The sequence below is a fragment of the Hyaena hyaena genome, unplaced genomic scaffold, assembly GCF_003009895.1.
Source record: "Hyaena hyaena isolate Hyena2069 unplaced genomic scaffold, ASM300989v1 scaffold_110, whole genome shotgun sequence".
NCBI classification, from domain to species: domain Eukaryota; kingdom Metazoa; phylum Chordata; class Mammalia; order Carnivora; family Hyaenidae; genus Hyaena; species Hyaena hyaena.
In genome coordinates, this window is record NW_024080742.1 from 2019677 (window position 1) to 2043614 (window position 23938).

The 23938-nt window shown below is 39.9% G+C and overlaps 1 protein-coding gene across 1 annotated transcript in view; it reads right to left on the bottom strand.

Moving 5' to 3' along the window:
- Positions 1-23938, bottom strand: part of ZNF407 (zinc finger protein 407) — a 441625-nt gene that overhangs the window by 268731 nt on the left and 148956 nt on the right. Inside the window, exon 4 of the mRNA XM_039236390.1 lies at positions 4398-4472. Coding sequence (XP_039092321.1) covers positions 4398-4472 — 75 coding nt within the window. The remainder of the gene's footprint in view (positions 1-4397; positions 4473-23938) is intronic.

The following is a 23938-nucleotide window of genomic DNA, read 5'->3' on the forward strand; positions in this document are numbered from 1 at the left end:
GGGAAGGGACGGGAAGGGACGGGAAGGGACGGGAAGGGACGGGACGGGACGGGACGGGAAGGGATGGGAAGGAGGGAGGGAGGGAGGGAGGAAAAAATTCTACTAACCATTTGAATAAGAGAAGAAACGGGAGGGGAAGCCAAGAAGCAGTGGGGCTGGAAGGAGGGCGAGCCAGGCATCAATCATACAGTGACCTACAGGTTGTACAAAGAACACTCCATGCAGATCATATGATGGCCATAGGGCATGAAGTAAAGTGTTTCCATGTATCCATGAGAATAAGCTACCCATTTCAGTGACAGAAAACAGTATTTACCCCACCGAAAATCAAGAGATATAAACACTGAGGAAGACTCTGGTTCTTCACTAAAGAAATACGTGCCAACTCAGCCCAAGGTAACTTCTTTAAACGGACAATCAAGCGACAATAACGAATTTAGTCTCATACTCTTCTGATAGGAAACATCTGAGTCTGTTTAAATACATATCTTCCAGAGTTTTTAGAAAAGTGCATTATTCTCTCATTTAAAAGCAACTTAAGTTTCTAATCAACTCAAACTACTGCTAGCAAATCTGCAAAGACAACTCACTGGGAATGTATATATGCTTTTTCTAGGAATGTTTGGGTTTGGGATACTTTTATATTTCAAAAAAAGGGGGATGTTTCCATCTTAAACTGAAAAGCAGGAAACTGATGCTTTCATAAAATTTTAATATATACATATAAAAGTTTCTGAGAAAAAAAGAGAAAGAAAAGGAGACAAGGTAGACCCCAAAGGCCTACACAATGTCACGTCTGGTCACAGTGCCTTATACCAAATTAGAACCAAGTATCAGAGCTGCGAGTATTTCTATCCCACAGTTTAGTCTAGGTAACACCTGGCATGTATAAAAGTGTGGGGTAAAGATTTTACTTATCAGTAAGAGCAAAGCTACCATTAAAAGCAAGATGGTTAACCACAGTCCCCAGAGCCTGACAAAAGGGGACAGGGCCAGCATAGCTCTCAGAGCTTGGGAATCTGAGGGAGGCCTGGGGGGAACCCACTCACCTAAACAAAAGCACCAATCAGCCCTGAGCCTGCCCTCCCCACAAGGGTCTAAACACTCCCCACGGCCATGGTGACAATAATGTTCCATCAGGGACTCAGAAACTGAGAAGAGGCCTCCAAACCTGCTTCACTTAAGAAATACTAAGGTCGTCATCTAGATATTAATAAATTGAAAAAATAGGTACACAGCTAATAATGAAATTATTTAGCTCTTAGACTCTCCAATGCACAGACCCAATTTAAAATCCTCTAGGTAACAGTAGTTGAGGAGCATAAGAGCCTCCCTGAGAGGCTATGGTGCCCGGACATCACAAATTCAGGGATTCCCAGTGAGCCATTCTCCTCCTCCTACACATACCCAGTCACTCGATGCCCAGCTGACTTCTAAGCAGTGAACTGGGAAGGTCATCTCCTTCTATGGTAATGGGCACCTCGCTTCAACAAGAGATAAACTTATTATGGCTGTTTTCATTGTGGTAATTGTGCACGGGCTTGTTTTCTAGATTACTATTAGCAAATTCAAAGTGTCATAAAGATACTTTGGCTTACTATATTACAAACAGAATCACCTATTTAAAATAGGAAATATTTTAGAATAAATTTGCAAATTAATTGGAGTTTATTATTTTGGAACGTGAATTGGAGGTAGCTATATTTAGTTCTTTATATTTAAGTGTATGAGACTTCAGAAATACAGTAATGTACTACCTTAAAATAAGTTCATGTAAATTTAGGGACAAAAAATTATGTTCTTGCACAAGCCGTCACTTCAGGTATTCATGAAGTCAAAACACATGTTATTTGAAATTATCTACATTTCTGTTGCTAATGACAGTCATGCTGACAAAATTTACTGGTTCATCAGACTACAGTGCAAGTATATGAATTTATTGGTAATAAATTATCATTTTTGCATACATCAGTCAAAGCACAAGGCCTAAATACTTGCAAACAAAATGCATTATTAATTTAATTGTCACGGCCTATTTGGCTAACTTCTATTACTATTTGCTATAATATGCAATGCAAAGAGGGGAGAATCAAATTTAAAACATAAAAAAGTAAGCTGATTATTTTGTCCTGAAAAAATTAAAATATAGCAAGCTTGCAAAATTATAGCTAAGGCATTAATGTTTTAAATAGGTAAGAAAAAAAAGGTTTAACTTAATTTCAAGAACAGTAATGCCCAAAGTGAGGGTTCAGCATGCTGATAAAGAGTTTCTTTGTTTCCAAAACCATTAAAAGCCATCAATTCCCTCTCTAAGGCAGGGAGGAAGGTGGAATGGAAGAAGAGAGCCCTTTGGCACTGACCATGCTAGATTCTGCTACTTACACAGGACTCTCCCCAGCGACTGGAAACTGACGCCGCTGCTGGGGCCCTGGCTTTCCTACATCGTATTTCCACAGTGAGAGGGAGCACCCATAAACACTTACCATAAACAACAAGTGTTGTGAAATACAGATGTCTTAATAGAAAGAGCAATTCAATGGAGGACGTGCAGCTGAGCGGACCCCTGCACCCTGGCCTAGCCGGGGGGAGGGGTCAAGACCCTGAAGGAGGACATGCTTTCCCACCTGAGATTCATTCTGCGACGAAATCACGTCAGGTAAATGGAAAACCAAACAGTACACCTGGCTCTTCAATTTCCTGTCATGATACATAGGAGGTTTCTACTGCTCTCAGGTGCTTCCAGGATATGAAGATGTGTAAGGTGCTGAAGTTTTCATTAATATGATACAATATGAAGACTATTTAACCCTTTAAAATTCCTAAATAAAAGGCAAAATGATATCATTTGAGTTCAAAACATATACTAGTTATATGGTAGGGGATATTTTCTTTTTACTAATTATCTGATGTAGACTGTTTTCATCATTCATAATTTATTCTGTGAACAAAACAGCCCAAGTACCTGTATGTAAAGATTCTCAATGTGAGATAATTAGTACAAGGAAGAACAATGAGATTAGAGTCAGAAAAATAACAATTATAACATATAGAACAAATGATTGCATATTCCTGAATCTCAGTCCTTAAATCTATAAAACTGGAATAATAATACACTGCTAATAACATGAGATGATGCATGTAAAAGCAACAAAAACATAGTACTTACAAATGTTTTGTTTCCACCTTTTAAACTCAAGAAACAGAACACTGACAAGTCCTAAATTTTAATTTAAATAATATAGAATTGTTTGAATTTCAAGAATAATGCATCAGGATATGTTCAACACATACAGGTAGGCTCAAATTAGATCCAATGCTACAAACAGAAGTACCAGAAACCCAAAGATAAAAAAAGGAGGCACGCGCACACTCCATATTTTGACGCAGTAAGTCATGTCCAAACTGAAGTGCTAAGAAAACAATATGCCTTCAACAGAACAGTCAGGGTAAGCTGCCGATAAACACAGAAAATGTTCGTAGGGGCCACTGTAAATGTTTAATATTCGTAGGGGCCGTTGTAAATATTTTAAAGAGGCAATTAAACATACACAAGTGAGGAAGAGGTCCTGGGAGGTCCTGGGCTACGGAACAATCTGCATCTTTACTGACATCTTAAAAAAGTATTAAAAAACCAGAAGTTTCCGGGACCATCCATAGCATTTGAGATGCCATCTTGGAGGGTTTGGGGACAATCTACTGTGTGTTTGAAGGAAGAAGAGAGGGTTTTACCAGCTCTGGGTGATCTGTACATTTTACAGATTTAAAAATTTCAGAAGTAGCCAAACTCACCTGATAGCTGACATTGTTATATTTCTGCTCACCTAATATAATTAAGTCTATGTGCTGAAGCTAATTATGACATGGTGGCAAGAGAAAAGAAAGCCTGGCAGTTGATGACATAATAATTGTAGTGTTATTTTTCATGACATGGCAACTATAGTATTATTTTGGGGATGACACAAGATGTATTTCTTTTTTAGTATCAGCAAAATTTAATTACAGTAAGAATTCAAAAATATTATTTTAAAACCTCAAAATAAAAATACAGGAACAAATAGACCCAGATTACTTTTACATACTTATTTTAGCCCATTCAAACATATGTGCAGAGGTCATCCCCTCTAATTCAACTTTTCCACTGTTTGAAGATTAATTCACAAATTCAAAGTCCCTCAAATCCTTTCAAATATTTTTAGATTAGAATTTTTAAAATTAAAATGACATTAAATTTTGGGGGAGAATGACATAAAAGATAATATTAGACAACAGAGTACTAAAAATGCAAAACATGATAAACTGATTTGATAAAAATTCTAGAAGTCATTTCATTAAACGAAGCCTGAAATGAAAATATAATTGTTATTTGTTAAATTTTTAAAAAAATGAACGAAAATTACCTTTCTTTGGGCGTGCCAACTCCATGTTTGCCTAGCAGATGCGTATTTAAGTGTTTCTTCATTACAAAAGCAACCCTAAAGAAAGAAATAACAATAATTATAGAACTAAAACATAACTCTCTGCTAAAACTATGTCCAGAAAGTATTTAAAAACAGGCATGATACACAGATGTGACAGGGATGTGCATATTACAATGGCATTCTTGGTAAACAAGACGCTTGCGTACAGACCAAATGTACTGTGATATCCGAACACCGGAGAAGTAAGTGAATTTAAAATAACTGGTTTGTTTTCTTACTTCAGTGTGCAAACAGGGATAAAAACAATGACTGCAGCTTAGTCACTGTCTGCACCATCAGAAGAAAGATAAAGCAATACCTCAACATAACATTCACTGCCCCCTAGTTGATCCCACACTTCAATCACGAAATGAGTTTGAGAAAATGTCACTTTATTAAATATTTAAGGGACTATAAAAGAGAAAATGAATAGCTTCCATGAAGCTTCCTGGAAAACATGGTAATAATTTGAAAAGAGGTTTTTAAAAATGTTATAAATGTTTATTGTGTCTGTGCCACATACAAAAAAAAAAAAAAGTGCTTAAATGCCAAGAAGCTGTCAATAACTAAAACAAACGAAAAGTATTACCTGACACACTATCTTATTTTATACACAAATCAGCTTACTTAATTCAATCTGATGACATAAATATGAAATGGACAGGATTCAGCACTCAGTCCATGGAACACCAGTAATCTCCTTCAGAATACAGCACAACATCAATTTAATTACATCATGTGATTATTTAAAACAATTTAGATCTTATTCAGAAGCATCAGAGTAAAATGGTTCTCTTGATAAAAAAAAAAAGAAATTTAATGTTATAACTTCCAGTGTAAAAGGGCTTGCAAACATTTTTGTTAATTATGTATTACAGCTGTCCTTCATAAAGTTAATTACCAATAGCTAAAAGGCAACAGAATCTATTTGCATATGTACATGAAAGCCACGACATATGCAAAAATATGATTTTAATTAGCGTCCTATGATATGAAGGGCTACAAATCAAATTGGCATGTTATAAGATTCTTACATTAAACACCGAATTCATCTGGACATGTCTGCACAAACGGGCAGCCTAAGACTGTAAAGTACTGTGGCCTGGAGGAGACGTGTCCAAAGCTAAGACTAAAACCATTTCTAAAACTGTGAATGCCTCTTTTGTTTGTTTTTCATTTCTGGACTATTTTGGTTGTTTTTCTATAATGCTAGGGAACCTCAGTTTTGAGGCTAAAATAATGTATTTGTATTTTTTTAAATTACTGTGGCTTCATTATTCAAATAATGTATGTGTATACACGGAAAATGACACGCATTCAGTTTTATATATTAGGTAATAGCTATGGACAATACATGCTTTACAACTATAAATAACTGATCGAGCTATCCATCATTAAAATGGGAAAATGATTACATGTAAAGAATCAAAGAGTGATGATATTAAATGCTTAGCAAGAATAACAGTACAAAATATTCTATATTTGTTTCTGCTTGATTTGGACAAAATAAATAACATTTTTCATTTCTCTGAAAAAGAACGCAGTAATAACAACAGTCCACTTAAGGCATAACTTCCCTACTGTCCTCTATTTTCCTATAATTAAAAAAACATAAAGCTAATAGCAAAGAGCAAAGGTTAAGAACCCAAAGTTGCAAAGCACAGCTTATTTACATGACCAAGTATAATTTAAGAGACATGAGCTTAGAACCAGAGTACAGTTTTTAAAGGGGAAAAAAAATTAATTAAAACGTTTAACTTTTAAGACTGGAAACAAAAATATTACACTGCACAGGGGAGCAACGTGAAGTACACAGGAAGGGAAAGCCTTTATGTAATTCTGCTGAATGTCTGTAACACTAAATCTTTGTAGGAGTAACAATTTTTTATCACAGGAAAAATTTATCATACTAAAATATAGCTCAATTACAGTCAAATGCAAAATGTCCTTTCACCTGAAATCTGACTTGAAGTATAAAGTCTTTAAATTTGGCCTATACAAAGTACAAGTAGCATCCAAGTCTCAACATCATCCTCAATTGAAAAATTTAACTCAAGCACGGCTAAAATAATCTTACCCACCTACATGAACAAAACACTGCCGGCAATTTGTGATTACTGAATGCCATCTATCTTTCACTGCCCTCCTCAGAGCACTGCGTTAATATTTTTACCATATTAACGGCTTTGGAAAGTTTAAAATCTAGATACCACCAGAAATAAAACAAAAACAGTCACAAGTTTGAAAAGCGGTAGAACTGAAATGCCTTCTTCCTCATGACTACTTCTGCCTTTCTACGTTCACCATGTTTCCCCACATTTACTGATCACGTCCAGTGTGGGTCACTAACATGTCACATCAGGCGGAGCTGTGCCTTCACGGAGCGTTCATTCCACCACCTGTAGCCACTCGACGGGATGCAGCTGCGCCCAGCACCCCCGCGCGACACGCTAGTCCCGCGGGCAGGCGGCGAGTCCTGTGCGCGGTAAGGAGCAGTTCTAGACAGATGCGGTGCACACACAACACTTACAAGTCCTGCCTTGGAAAATGGAAACACTAGTGAGGGAAAGGAACAAGAACATGCATCTTACATAGCGGTAAGGGGATAAACCAAAAAAAGAAGGAAGATCTGAAATGTCAACACAGAATTAAAATTCCACCTTGGAGGCTCCAGAGTGTGGCTTGTGAGGGAAGGGGCCAAGGGCCTGGCGGGGGTGGAGCAGGGAACAGCAGGCCTCAGAAGGGAGGGCAGCCAGCACAGCTGAGAATGAGCCTAGTGTGAGGCCTGCTTCCAAAGGGGAGGGCGGGGGGGGGGGGGGGGGGGGGGGGGGGGGGGGGGGGGGGGGGGGGGGGGGGGGGGGGGGGGGGGGGGGGGGGGGGGGGGGGAGGGCAGGCGGTGCCTGAGAGCAGCAGCCTCACAGGCCAAACAGCCCAGGCTCGTGCTCCAGGGAGGGAGGAAGCCCATTCTGAACATGGGCAGGACACACCTGGCCCCCCAGCCTGATGGATTCCCAGCTGCTGGGTGCAGGGGAGACTGAGGGAGGGGCAGGGGTCGCGCGAGGACTCTGGGAGGCACCCAACAGGAGGGGAGCCGGGTGGCCTGGAGGTCACGGGCAGGCGAGGTCCACGCCAGAATACGCTCACCGGGGCTGTCCACCTGCAAATGCCTGGCAATCTGAAGGAACATGTTGAAATAATAAAAAGAGTTTTCTAAATATGATTGATTTCTAAGTATCTATAATTGCCTGAAATAGCATCACTTAAAATTGTATTTGATGTCAAAAGAGCAGCACAGTAATAACATTTACATCCTAGCTATAGATTTCTACTTTTCTGTACAAATATTTCTTACTTTAGCTTCTAATTTTAAACTGATTTCTCCTACACGATACATCGACCTACTCACAACCTCTTCCTTCGGTCCCTTAGGTCGAATCACCGCAGAATTATTTCCACTTGAGAGTCATGAAAGACTATCTGACTGATCTATTTAAGTAAACAAGACAGCATCATGAGTCTGAGGAACGGGACGTGAAACAGAAACCTAGAGCCGCAGCACGGGAGATGCTCTAACACGCGGCAGGTTGGGGTGTGTAGCGCGGGGCCACAGGTCCGCGGAACACGGGCCACACTCCTCCCAGACTCAAGCCAGGAGGACCAGCAGCTGCGTGCGTCCCGAGTCTCTGCCACGTTGTCACCTCTGTGTCCCTCGCCTCTCAGAGAAGGGCACACGCCCCTCAAAGACAGGCCTGTAGGATACAATGTCCAACTACGTGAGAATTTCTGACCATCAGGTCAATGCAGGCCACACAGTACAGGAAAGAGAAATGTGTGTGCTTCTCAGTAGTTAAAATCCAGACAGGCTAACACAGGAGGTCAACAAGAATGTGCAGGACGTGCTGACACATGACTGTGAGGCAAGCGCGTGTACGTCCTCTGTAGGTCTTCCTGAGGGATCCGAGTCCCCTACCCAGGTCTCCCACGGGGCCCCGGACACCCATGCACACACATCCCGAACTGGTGCCCAGGCTATGGGACAGCAGGCTACAGGGAGATGCCTCGCAGGTGCTGTCCAGCTTCAACCCCTTTGCAGCACTGCCACCAAGACACATGACTCTGGACCTGAACTTCCTGGTGTCACTTGTCAGTCCAGCGTTAATTCATCCTATAAGCTCAGACATGTTACTTAACAGGTGCCTTTGGTTTCCTCATATATCAAATAGCTGACGGTAACTGTTCCTGCCTAATAAGGATATGATGAGGCGAACACAATTCCTGTTTGCAGAGTAGAGCATGGTGACTCACACATTCTTAACACTGTACAAATCACAGCCACTTGTAGCTCTTAACCACCTTAAACTCGAAGATTCAAGACCTAACTACTAACCCGCCCCCCATAATCTACCTCATTCCCACTGGCCAGCACATCTCTGTAATCACGTGCCACATTAGCAGGAAGTTAGCCAAGTTAGCATGTGTTAGGAACCCCATGTTCATAGGAGCTATAATCCAATTCAAAGTGATTCGATTCAAATGCTAACTAAAAGGTTCACATGTTTTAATACCATCAGTAAGCACCGGGGACCCCAAAGTAAACACCACTCAGGCCTAACCACAGGACAGGAGAGGAGCGGGCAATGATAAAGAGTGTTTAGGTGCAATCGCCCAGACGGTGAGCAGAGACCACAGAGAGCGGGAGCCACTCCAAGGTTCCAAAGAGGCCTGGGAGCACAACAGTTAAACTGGTTAATGGGTGCAGATTCCAGGCCAATGGAACAAGACATGCAATGGGGAAAGAAATAACACAGAAAGGTCGAGAAAAGATTGCTAGAGAATTAGGTACAAATCTGAGATAACAAAGGGGGAAAAAACCCCAGCAGAGTTCTAAATCATGAAGGGTCTTATAAGTCATGCCAAACACTTTAGATTTTATCCAGATTCTCAACATTTGCCAAATATCCTGCAGATGACTGTTCAGCAGGATGTTCACAAGGATATTACCAAAACGGGAGGGATAGAGGGCGGGGTGTGAAGTACGACCAGGCACCACTGACGCAGCAGAGTCAGACGCGCAGGCTTCCCAGTCGGAAGGAGCTTGTGAGCACAGGGCCCCAAGAAAGGGAGGGGAGACATGCGCCGCTCTCTCTCAACCTACCAGACCATTAAATATTTTTGTCATAAGGACGAATGAACATCTGTTGGAACTCTGTCTTCAAGACACAGTTAAGAAAAAGCTGCTGTAGAGTCTGAGGAACGTGAAACAGGACGTGAACATGACCGGATGTACGCTTTCTAAGGCACGGGCTTTGCACTCAGCACTGAGAGCAGGAACTCCTCTACCCTTACCATGAGGGTGGAGCCTCCACATTTCTTTTTTTAATCACACTAATCCTCTCCTTCCTGTTTTGTAGAGTGGGGACAGTCATGTGTATCTCAGGAAGTTTTAAAAATGAGATCATAAAAATGCATTATTTAGTACTGTGCCTATCACACAGCTATCATTCCATAAATGATAACTATTGCATATATACAGCAAGTAATTAGCAAGGATCTGAGGGGACAGAGACGAATGAAATGCACTCTCTATATGGACAGGGTTTAAAATCCAGGTCACAGAGGGGCGCCTGGGTGGCTCAGCTGGTTAAGCATCTGACTCTTGATTTCTACTTTGGTCATGATCTCACAGTTCATGAGATGAAGCCCCATGTTGGGCTCTAGCTGAAGGCTCAGAGCCTGCATGGAATTCTCTCTCCCTCTCTCTCTGCCCCACCTCCTCCCTCAAAATAAATAAATATTTTAAAAATAAAATTCAGGTCATGGACACAGATGTCTAAACAGATAATGTCAGCACTATCAGGAAAAAACAAGAAGACATACATTTTAAAAATAGGGCTGCAGCTGCACTAAAACGGCTCATCGGTTGGAATTTGAAAAGCTTCCCTCTGCTTTAAAATCAACAGTACTGGTCAACAAATGTCACCTAGTTTTCGTTGAGGACAAAATCAGTGCAAGCTACACAACTTAATTTTCATCACTGTATTCATTTATAAGCAACATTCTATGAAGATAGTAAACTCTTTGAGGCTGGAAAACCAAGTGGATTTAGAATATGAAACACCAATTCTCCAAAGAATGATCACAATCTGTTTCCCAGTGTAAAGTTTTAGAAATACAAAAATTTAGTAGCAACAATGTGATTTGATACTTGAGGCAAATGTCACTTGTCATTAAAGATATATATGGAAATTCTTGCCATTTTGCTTAATATGTCTTTTTTATAATAAGGTATTACCATTCTCAAAATGACTGTAAATGAAAAGTATTTTTATACTATAGTTTTACTGCTAATTTCAGTTTTTAATGGGATAGTATAAAAGATAGATGACTTATAGATTTTCATATTGCCCTAAGTGTGTATTTCTCCTAAAGACTCTATATCACAGGAGCCATGGCCCCTGGAAGACATGCACATCCTCATCTCTGAAACCTGTTAAGTGACATGGCAAAGGAGAATAAAGTTGGCAAATGAAATTAAGGTTGCTAATCAGCTGATTTTAAAATAGGAAAATCATCCTGGATTATGTAGGTGGACTCAATGTAATCGCAGCGTCCTTTAAAAGGAGAAGAGGTAGGCAGAAGAAAGGAGGCAGAAAGAGAGAGAGAGAGAGAGAGAGAGAACGAACTATGAAACCGGGACCAGAGAAGTGCTATGTTGTAGGCTCTGAAGACGGAAGACACTGGACCATCGGCCAGGAAATGCAGATGGTTCTCCAGGCAGACATATGACCATCATCCTTGCTCACAACCGTCTCCCGGTGGCTGGAGTGCTCATTAATCAATCTTACCTATCTCAATTATTGTATTGAGGGCTGGAAAATGACAATGTTCTAATTCTATCATTTCTTCCACATTTATTAGAATGACATTCTTCTAGAAAGAACGTCATCATTTTCACTTGCCTCACTATCTTATGCCCTCGGCCTTGCTCTCTTCCAAGAAAATTTCAAATGGACTCTTGTATTTTCACTTTTATGTCATGTTTCACAATCACAATTATGCTTTATAATTCTCAAACCGTCCCAAAATTGGCCAATGGAGACCCTTTTAAGCTGGCTACGAAGTGCTTCTGACATCACTCCTCTTAGTGCTGAGCATTTCCCTATTTTCCAGAGTTAAGATCTCTCACCACGTGTTGTCCCTGCTGTAGCCCTGGACTCAGCCCCACTTTCCTATAGTAAGGAGTTGTATTTACAGAGCAAGATCCAGGTGCTACCTAAGATACTGCAATTGGGATATCCCTAAATCCAAGCTCTTTCGGGGCACAAAACTAGGAAATAAGTAAGTAAAGGGGTGCCTGGGTGGCTCAGCTGGTTAAGCACTGGACTCCTGATTTGGGCTCAGGTCACAATCTCCCATTTTGCGGGTTCAAGCCAGCATCGGGCTCTGTGCTGACAGTACAGAACCTGCTTAGGATTCTCTCTCTCTGCTCCTCCCACATGCTTGGTGTGTGTGTGCGTGCATGTGTGCGTGTGTGCCTCAGAATAAATAAAACTTTAAGAATAAATAAATGAATGAATGAATGAATACACATACACATACACATACACACACACACACACACACACACACACACACACACACGGTGGGTATACTTCCTGATGGCTAGGAAAGGAAAAATACAGAGGATCTCAACTATAATGACGACTACTGGTAATGAGTATTCACTGCAACAACTGACTGGATCTTTTCATTTTCCAAAATACTATATGTTTTCAAGTGGCATACAAGCATGTTTTGTTTTTTTTTTTTTTAACTTTTTTTTTTTTTTATTTCTGAGAGAGAGAGAGAGAGAGAGAGAGAGAAAGAACGTGAGCAGGGGACGGTCAGAGAGAGAGGGAGGCACAGAATCTGAAAAAGGCTCCAGCTCTGAGCTGTCAGCACAGAGCTCGACGCAGGCTTGAACCCACGAACCGCAAGATCATGACCTGAGCCAAAGTTGGCCGCCCAACCAACTGAGCCACCCAGGTGCCCTGAGCATGTTTTGTATTAAAAAAATCACAGTCAACACAGAGAAAAAAGCACCTTTCACTGTGAATCCTCAAAGCGGAAATGTGCTGTTCATGACTACTTTCTGACATCTCCAATAACGTGCTTCTTGCACAAGTTCTCAACCATCCCTAAACACTCCTGGCTTCCCACTATTGTCAACTCATGCTTCCTCTTACCTTCACCAGATGCCGTTACCATTCTTAATTCAGAATTCTAATTCCTGTCCTAGGCACCAGGCATACCCTCTTTGTGGCTGACTCTGAAATATGTATCTCCATCCATGGCCTTTCCTGGGACAAGTTTTCCTTCTCTGAACTGACAATACCTTCAAACATGTCTGACCCTCAGTCATGACCTTCCCTCATTAACGGTTTCTCCAAACTTCCCAGATTCTAGCACCTGTACCATGTACCCAATTAAGTAATTGTATCCTCATGTTCATAGATCTGTTGTTTGGTCACAATTGTGCCCTAATGAGATATTACATACTTGTCTGTTGCTCTGTGACTGCACTAGAACAGACCATGTTAGTGAGAGTACTAGAGCATCACGGTGCTCTCCTTGACGACTCACCCCGTACACCATCAGCACATCATCTTTCCCTAAGTATGTTCATATTGCACCTCAGCTCATAAACATTTTGATTCCTTTTTAAATATTTTTTAATTTTATTTATTTTTGAGAGAGACAGAGCATGAGTAGGGAAGGGGCAGAGAGAGAAGGAGATACAGAATCCGAAGCAGGCTCTAGGCTCTGAGCTGTCAGCACAGAGCCTTAAACAGGGCTCAAACTCACAAACCGCAAGATCATGACCTGAGCCACAGTCAGCCACTTAACCGACTAAGCCACGTAGGTGCCCCCATTTTATGATTCCTTACTGAACTGAATAAAGCTCCAAGCTGTAAGTTAGCAAATATTAGCCTTCAATAGTCATCTGAACCAGTTATTCCAATTTTTTGAATATACCCTCAAGAAAGAATCAGAAATGAAGGGGGAAAAGCCACACTTCAAATGAAAAATAAAAACACCCTAAATGCCCAATAGTAATGGCACAATTATATTAGAGTAGTATGCATCAATTAAAAGTACAGAAACTTTCCCAAGGCATACTGGATTTAAAAAGACAAAAACATTACATACAATGTAATCCCATGTGTGTATATAAACACACAAGCATTTTTGTAATCTAACATATAAACATACAAACACAGACATAAAGCAAATGTGAGTCAAATTTACTCAACCTGAGATTTAGTTTTAGATTATATTCTTTACTTTTCTAACAATCAGTAACATTTTTAATAGTGAAAAATAACATGCCGCGACACGCTACACGTCCCCTCAGAGCATCCTCACACTGACTGGGGGAGCAGCACCGCTGACACCAGCCTGACTTAGTGAGAAGGGACTGGGGCTCCCAGAAGGGAAGGGACTGTGACTTCTCCAGGAAAACGGGGCAAAGAAGCTGAAGACGCAAAAGCAAGATTCATGCCTCCTGGCCTCGACACAGAGCTCTTTCCGCCACTCCACATTCTACACCTCCTGCGTAACAGAAGATTCTGCCTCATGAAGAGAAGAAAAAAGGAAAAGGGAATGTGCTACAGAAAAAGAAGTGTTCACAAAGAATATCATCACAGTGTACTGAATACCGTTCTAAATGAACAGGACTCTTTAGAAACTGAGTGAAAAATCAAGTAGCTGATGTAGGACAGAGGTTTTAGATTTTCAGGTTTTTTTAATTTTAATTCACAGAGATTAGGAAAGTACTTACAATATCTAAGAAGAATATATTTATCCTATGACGAAGATAAAAACTAAAAATTAAGAACCCGTGAAGCAGGTCAGATAAAAAACTAAACACAACACAATCAGTTAACAAGAATAATTATGCTTAGCTATAAACATAGAGATGCCAGGTGTTATTAAAACAATGGCCAATGGGGCTAGAGCGCATTGGTTTTACTATGAACAGTATCAAGATAAAGTAGATCTTTTACTCTCCAAGTGTCAGAAACCAAGATCAGAGTATGGCTGTTACTAAAATGTAAAATATGGTGCACAAAATAAAGCAACACTTAGCTGAAGTATTAACACTTCACTCGCATGAATCTAAATGTTATATATCATCCTAAACATATTTATAAACAGGTTCCCATGTACATTGTTTTAAACATGACTTCACATAAAAGAGTTTTTTCCATCCACTTCTCTGGCCTATTAATTAGCACATTAACTTAAAAAAAAACTTGAAGTTTCTCAAAGGAGTTCAAGTCTATCAAAAACTTTATGTGGCAAATAAAGAAAAAAAATCTATGATTACATGAAATTTGTTTCTTCCAAAACTCGGAAGTGATTGGGTGTTAAATAACACTTGAAAATTACAGTTCTCAAGCTCTTTCACCGAATCATTCATTGCTAGGCCAAACCAAGTATTTCTTTTGTGATTTCTCAAGTATCTTATGATACCATTTCTTGAAACACCGATACCCAAAAGTATATAACATTATATACTTTTGGTCATAATCATCACACAAAACCCAAAACTTCTACATTTGTAATGTTCCCTTGCAATTTTACATAAAACCACTTCCATCAAAAAAAAAAATTATCAGCATCCCCAAATTTAAAAAGACCAAAGGTCCTTTAAGACTCAAAATTTTTAATTATTATTTTCTTGAAGAAACAAAACTGACAAAATTTTTGTTTATTCATAAAAAGCAAAAACTCTTCTATGAATCACACCTGTCCTGAAAGTAAGCACGGTGTGCAAAAACGCAGCAGTGACCTCCCAGATAGAATGCAATGTTAGCTATGGCCATCAGACATGTTCTTCCAAGAAACCGCAAGGCAGGGATATGAACCCCCACACACTCAGACATGCACACAGGGCATTTCCCACATTCTACAGGGAAGGACGAGGAGATATCCAGAGACTAAGCATTCCTTCTTCTCAAGAGTTAATCGCTAAGGGGTCCTACAAGAATATCACTACTAGTACTGTCAGAATTATAAATTATATACATTTCCGAGGACTCTAAATGTAGATTTTCCAATATTAACCGCATTCTTAATAGTAACAAAAGCCATCACCTATAGGGTTTTTTGTTTTATTTGTAGGGTGGGAAAGGACCAAGCTCTGTCCTGAGTGCTTTATATATGCGTAACTTCCTTAACTTCAAGGTTAGCAGCCCATGGCGCAGTTACTTAAAGTCCGCGCCCGCCACTCCGCACAGCCCGTGAATGGCCTTCAGCACTGGAGCCCGGCTGTCTGATCAGAGCCCACACACTGAACTCGAGTCCCACACCGCGCTGCTTCTCTCCATCTCACAAATTAAAATTCACATATACTACTCCTTAGTTCATGTGTCTGCATTTTTTTTAACTATAAAGTCACTTGCCAAAGTAAGTAAGGAACTCGCAGACAGAGTGTGTTTTATTTCTAAGTTTACAAAACAACACAGGGAGCAGCACGGACTAACCTGCTGAAACGGCAAGTGAAAACCCTGGGTCTGATCTAGGCTCTGCAGTGAGGAGTGATGTGGCCCTGGCTCAGTTAATAAAAATGACATGCAGGACAAAATGACATTACGCCACTTACACCGTCTCAAAGACTACTATGAATTTAGGAGAACAACTCTGTTAGTGGTAAGTTATAGGTAAGGACTGTCGTAACTGATGAAATGATAACAAGAAGGGAATCAAAAGGAACAACGCTAGATGGGTTCAGGGTGGTTAGAGGGAGGGAGGGAGGCAGAGGAGGAGGAAGGGAACGAGAAAGGTGGGGAGGGAGGGAAGGAGGTGGAAGAGAGGGAGGAAGGGCAAGAGGGGGGGAGGGAGGGAGGAAAAAGGGAGGAAGGAAGGGAGGGGGAGGGAGGGAGGGAGAAGGGGAGGAAGGAGGAAGGGTGGAGGGAAGGCAGAAGGAAGGGAGGAGGGGAGAGAGGAAGGGGGAGACAGGGAGGGAGAGAGGAGAGGCAGGGTGGAAGGAAGGGAGGAAGGGGGGGCTGGAAGGAAGGGGGGAGAAGAGGGAGACAAGAAGACACTGCCCACAAGCCACCCTTACTGAAAATGTTCCAGATTTCAACACACAGCCCTTTGCCTGGACCTACGTCAAGCCTTCTGAAGGAGGCAGACCCTGGTGGGACCCTCTGTTACCGTTAGGTATTATCCTAGAAATGGCAGGTAGAAACATGGCCAACGGAAATTAAAGTATGTACAGAACCCCTGGGGTAAAGAGCAGAGCGAGGCCCGGAGGAGCAGCGCCACGGGCGTGGGGCTGAGTCCAGCCAGGCTGTGACGGAGGAGGACACCACCTCGCCCTGGATGTGAGGACTATGTGACAAGCAGTGTGGCCGCTGCTTCCTGGAGTGCTGGGGGCCCAGGGACCACTCAGGAACTGCTGGCTGACTTCACGGCAATGATAAAAGTTAGGATTCCTCCTTGAACAGGAGGAAGAGGAGGAGACAGCACACGCACTGGTGCACAAAACTCCGAGTCCAGCTCCATCCTTCCAGAACATGAAAACCTTCCCCACAGGGCTAAACAAGTCTCAAAACTATACGCTAACACAGTTTACCGTTTTGTTGACAGAACAGCATATGCCAAGTAGAGCAATAAATGTTTGCATGAATTTTTAAGATACATAGTATTACTAATCTCAATATCCAAATAAGAATTATCAGGGCGTGATGGAATTAAACATCACAGCGGTTAGGGTAAAAGCTATCTATATACGGTATATAGAAGCCTATACAGGCAAGTGTCTAAATATTGGAAGAAATGCACTAAGGTCTCAATAAATGATTGCTATTAATAAATTAAGAGTCTCTTCCTACCCAAGCATATAATTCTGGTATTGTCTTTATTGATTAAATGTGCAAAAGCTAAAACACATGAGGGTGTTTATGTCAAGGAATAAAACACTAATCAATAAATCCACCAACAAGTATTTCCACTTTTATATGTAATTTGTCTTCAAATTTCTTCCATGATATTTTATGTAAATCTATAATACAGTAACAGGAAATGCAGTGGATGTCAGTGGGGGAGAGGTGACCAGCCCCGCTTCCTATTGTGTCTGTAATGGAACTGAATGGCCAAGCCCACAGGGATCAGAAGACAGTCGACTCAAAGTTCCATTTGAGATCTCATATTCTCAAAGACATAGTCTTAGTACCTTGCGGTAGAAAACTCACCAGTATATAGTGCTGAGCTATCCAACACCAACCACTATTTCCAAGGTGCCTTAGTAAAAGCACTTCTGATGTCAGGGTAATTTGAGGGTAGAGGGGTGCTTTTTAATTTATTCCTTTTAAAATATTATTTGGTAAACAAGAATATTCAAGTTGCAATTTACGTGAAAACTACTAGGAACTAGCCATACACATTTAGTATGTTTATAGAAACCAAAATATATTGCACTATTTATAAACACGATCCAGAAATTGAGATTTTAAAATGATACAATCTACTCTTGAACTGATATGGCATGAACACACCATTATGAGATACATACAGATAAGGGATAATCTGTATCTTGTATCAAGGTTTACATATAGTTAAGATAAATATCTTTTGTGGAACACAATTATGAAAAAAATCAGAACACAATAGAAATAATTTAATAATAAAATTTTATAGAATAGAATTTAATCTTTATTTAATGATTCAGCAGGCATATCAAAAACACGCAGCGCTTCTGTGAGATAATCATCATAGTCAATTACTGCTTCATAGGAGAAATACAGAAGTGTCAGTTAATAAGAGTTTTGGCTGAATTACTTCCCTATAACAATTTATAATAAACTAAGTGAACCAGTTGAAATAAGAAACATTTAAGGAATTTTTATATTAATAGTGTCAGGATTATTCTGTTCCCCTTTTAAAATTTCTTTATCTAAAATAAGGTATGTTAGCAACTTTATTTAAGTGATAGGTAGCAAAGAGAATGTGAATTAGAAAAAGAATGAGAGGTGCCTGAGTGGTTCAGTCAGTTGAGCATCAGACTCTTGATTTCACTTCAGGTCATGATCCCAGCATCATGGAATCAAGCTCCACACTGGGCTCTGGGCTAAGAGTGCAGAGCCTGCTTGGGATTCATATTCTCTCTCTCTCCCTCCCTCCCTCCCTCTTTCTCTATCTCTCTCTCTCTCTCCCCCCCCCCCCCCATCTGCCCCTCACCCTAATCATACTCTAAAAATAAAAAATAAATGTCTAAAAAAAAAATGAAAAGAAAAAGAAAAAATATCCCAAAGACAACAACAGACTGTTTATCCTATTGACCAAACAAGTCAGCATGTTGTTAGTTGTAGAATGCATTGTGTACCACTTTGGGCAGATGCAGAACATCCTTTTTGTCTTTAATTAGAATTTTTGTTTAATTTTTTAAATGTTTATTCATTTTTGAGAGAGAGAGCGAGAGCGAAAGGCAGAGTGGGAGAGGGGCAGAGAGAGGGAAAAACAGAATTCAAAGCAGGCTCCAGGCTCTGAGCTATCAGCACAGAGCTCAACATGGGGCTCAAACTCATGAACCGTGAGATCATGACCTGAGCCAAAGTTGGACGCTTAACTGACTGAGCCACCATGGGTCCCTTTAGTTAGAAATTAAAGGCAAATTAAGAGACTGCGTGCAAATGCAAGGTTGGCAAGGGAACACTGAAGGTGCTCTGTACAAGGACAACAGAGCTGGAGCAAACTCTGGCCCCCAGAACCCCATTCCTAGGACGCAGCCAGCTAGGAAAGGCCGTGAGAGACTCTGGCAGGACACTTAAGAACAGAAGTGGAGCACTGCTCACACATGTTTGTAACTCACTGTCAGGACCATCCGTCGTAACACAACAACCACCACACCAACCCTACTCTCCAGGACCTGGGGATCCTCCATCAGCTTCTCTGACTTTGAATTAACTGGGTAATTTTGAGTAACTAAGGAAAAGACCAGGTTTTGCAGAAACGCATGCCGCTCTCAATGTGAGACACAATGAAGGATTCAGTCCGTGCTCGTGGGCCCCAGTTCACGCTCGCAGGTCCCCTTACTCTGTACTCCCCACTCTGCATCCTTCCTCCCACCCAACTGCCTGTCCCACAGATAGTTTCAAGATCCAACATCAAATGCAATGACAACACCTTACGGAGACTGTTTGAAACTGTTCCCGCAGTTGTATATTACCAAACCCCCATAACAACTCCCGTAACTTCATTAGTAAAACCACAAACACACACATACACACAGATACATCTGTACATATTACTGGTTCTAAAAGCCTGATTGGTTCAGAATATTTACAAACTGGAGTGAAAAGGACTTACCTTCCCACCCAAAACACCAACAACGTATATGAAATAACAATTTTTAACACTGGGAACATCAGGCAAAGAAAGTGATCTCAGAGAGACAGTTCTCAGACAGTGGCACACGGTATGATGAGTTGAGACCAAATGGACTACGTGAAGACCAGGTGGCTGGAATTCACAGGCGAGAGCCACAGGAGACGCCTACATATACAGAAAGAAAGCAAGATGAGCACCAGGAGGACAGGGGTATTCAGTTATTTATTGATCAAGTCACATGTCTAAAGAAATGACACAACCGTATGGTCAAGAACAGACAAGGGGCGCCTCAGAGGCCCAAGTGGTTGAGCGTCCAACTCTGGATTTCAGCTCAGGTAATGATCTCACAATTCGTGAGATCAAGCACCATGTCGCACTCCACACCGAGTGTGGATCCTGTTTGGGATTCTCTCTCCCTCTCTATCCCTCCCCTGCTCCTTCTCTTTCTCAGAATCAATAAATAAACATCAAAAAAAAAAAAAAAGAATAAACAGAAAACATTACCAAAAACCATGCTCACCCGTGCTCCCACAGGGCCAGCCTTGAGAATATGACGACCCATACAGGGAGCAAACAGAAAGGTCAGTCTAAGCAATACACAGTAAGTAGCCATAGACTAAGCACTATTCCAATTCAGCTCTAATGTGATACACAAAATATCAAACATTTTCCCAAATGAATTAACTATATCCCAGAACAAAGCTCAAAAATATTAAAATACAAGATAAATAGTAGAAACAAAGTAAAATTCACAATTTCTAGAACAGAATGAAAAATTACTAGTCATACAAGAAGTAGGAAAATAAGAACCATAAATAAGGAGAAAAATTAATCTACTAAAACCAACCCAGAACAGACAAGGTATTAAAATCAGTAGACAAGGATATCAAAATGCTCACTATGATACAGGCCAAATGACCAAAAAGATAAGTAGAAAGATGGAAGACATAAAAAGGATCCAAAGCAAACATCTAGAGAAAAATACTAGACTAGAAGAGATAAATTTACTTAGATGAAATTGATGATAGATTTGATACCCCAAAGAGTGAACCTGGAGAAATCAAAATTTAACAAAATAAAATAACAGCACAGAGAGAAAAGAAAACTTTTAAAACTGGAAACAGAATTGTCAATTTCAAATAATATAACTGGAAAGCACCAAATGCAGTGCGGGAGAGGGAATAACTGAACAGTGGCCAAAATTTTCCCAAATTTGATGAAAATTATAACCCCACAGATACAAAAAGCTCAATAAACTACAATTAAAGCAAATATAAAGAAAATCAATGATAAAGAAAAAATCTGAAATGTAGGCAGAGAAAAAAGAGTCATTATGTACATAGGACCAAAAATGAGAAGGATGGCCGATTTGCAGACACAAGCCAGGTAAGTAACAGAGACCAAAAGAAATGGTAATTCTCTTCACCTTAAACCTTTCACCATTTACAGAAATTGTATCAAAATGGATTGCAGGCCTAAACATAAAACCTAAGAATGTAACTCTTCTATGAGAAAACATCAGAGAAAATCTTCGTAATCGAGCTGCACAAAGATTTCTGGGATATTACAACAAAAAAGGGTCCATAAAAGGACAAATAATATAAATTTAACAATATCAACATTTAAAATTTCTCTTCTAAAGAAAATAAAGCCACAGAGTAGCAGAAAATACTTGCATAATACATATTTGATAAAGGACTTGTAAATAGGAAATATAAAAAAACTCAAACCTAAAAATGAAGGGAACAATTTTTTCATGGGTGAGAGTTGTTAACGGCTTCTTCAACAAAAAAGAAATATGGATGACAAAGAGCTCACTAGGAGATAGTTAACATCATTAGTGAAACGCAAACTAAAAACAATGGTATACTGGACGTATCTGCAAGGAAAGCCTAAATTAACACACTGACAATACCAAGCGCTGGGAAGAACACGGAGACACAGGAACTGCTAGACACTCCTGATGGGAATAAACACCAGCACCATACGCTGCAAAACACTGAAACACGCACCTTTCATAAGCTTACAAATATTCACCCAAGAGAAATCAAAGCTTTTCCATACAAAAACCTCTATATAAATGTTCATAACAGTGTAATTTTAAATATCCAGAAACTGGATCAAAAGGGAAATGGATAAAGAAAAGTGTCCATCCAAACTCAGCAACAGAAAGAGATGAATGACCAACACATAGCAACACTGGTGAATTCTGAAAACAGCCATGCTAATGAAGGGGCTGTACAAACGAGGAAAACCTGCATGTTTCATTCACACACAGCTCTAGAAAATGCAAACTAAGGAAGAGTGGCAGGAAGTATACACGCAGGCTGCTAGGCCATGGAGGGAGGGAAGGGATTAAGGATTACAAAGGAAAATAGGAAACTTCGTGGCAGTAATAGAAATGTGCGTTATCTTCCTGGATATGCTAGATTCTTGGAAATATGTGTATTTTGTCTCTTTCAAAACTTACCAAATTGTAGATTTTAAATGTGCTAAATTCTCTTTCCTTTAAGTTAAAGATGATATTTTCAAAGGAAGTGAATTTCCTAAGGTATATTCATGATAAAGTCAGAAAACATGAGTATTTCAGGCATTATGGACTCCTCTGGGATTACTAACCATAGTTTTTAATTATTATCCCCTTTCCTTCCTCCTTTCATTGCCTTTTAGGCTCTTTGATTTGGAAATACTTCAAGTTCTTGAGTAACCGAGAACAAGGCAACAACAGGAGAGGTATGTATAATCCAGTCCCTGCTAACTGGGGAACTGGAAAGGGCCAAAATAAGCTAAAACTCAATAACTACTTTACACAAGTAAAAAAATAAATTTACTTGTGGTAAGATGGTATGCATGAAGTATGGATGCAATACAGGCAGGATGAATAGTAGACATCTTACTACAGGAGCAAAGAAGAGAATTTCAGCAATTACTAGGAAAAGTCTGAAGTTTAGGAACTACAGTAAAAACTTTAAAAAAAAACACTATAAAGGAAGCAGCTACTTTGGGTTTGTTGGGTTTTTTTGTTTGTTTTGTTTTGTTTTGTTTTGCTTCTAGAGCTGTAACTTTCTCACTTTATTATAAAGCAGAATCGTTCAAAACAAAGAGCAGCAATTTGAAGTTCGGGAGGAAATTAGACGTGATAAAAGTAAACAGAAAGATTTGATGAAAACATTATTTCTGGATTACCTATTTTATTTAGCATCATTTATACACTGATGTATGATTTGTATATGTACATATGTACATGCAAATGTACGATATGCATACAGTTTTAAGTTAATTTATTTTGCGAGAGAGTGCGTGCATGCATGAGCAAGAGAGGGTGAGGGAGAATCCCAAGCAGGCTTCACCCTGTCAGTGCACAGCCTGACACAGGGCTCGATCTCATGAACCATGAGAATATGATCTGAGCTAAAAATCACATTGAACACTTAAGTCTATTGAGCCACCCAGGCAACTCATATGGTTTATAAAAGTAACACAATTATCAACAATGTAGGAAGTATAAGAAATGAATGAAAGTCATAAAAAAATCATAGTCGTGAAAAGTACTCAGCTGTTTCCCAAAGTCAGCAATAATACAAGCTATAACTACCTTGTAGAGCAGATGACAGAAAGGTGACAGAAGAAGTTTCTAGGCTTGATAGGCTATAGTCTACATTACATTAAAAGGGAGGAACATGTACTTGGGGGTGACATAAGACATGCCAGTACTATTAGCAAGCTCTTATACTTAAGCATTAAAGACTTCTCTGTACAATGTAACTTTTGTATCTTGTAATATCAAACCAATCAATAAATAACTTCTGAGAAAATACTTTGTACAAAAATCTGAGCTAAGGGGTATTGGATAGGGTGAAAATAGCTGAGAGCTCATGATCTAACTGAAGAACAAAAGATATAACTACTTTATACAAGTAAAAAAAAATTTTTTTTCAGGTTCTAAAGCACACAAAGTGTAAATGCCTTTATCACCCTATCACACCCAAGTATTACAGCATATAATGTATAATGCCTGGTAACTATATTAATAATGCCCTAATATTAAATTAATATACAACCATTAAAACAAAAACTGAAAAGGTCAATATACTGCTCTAATAAAT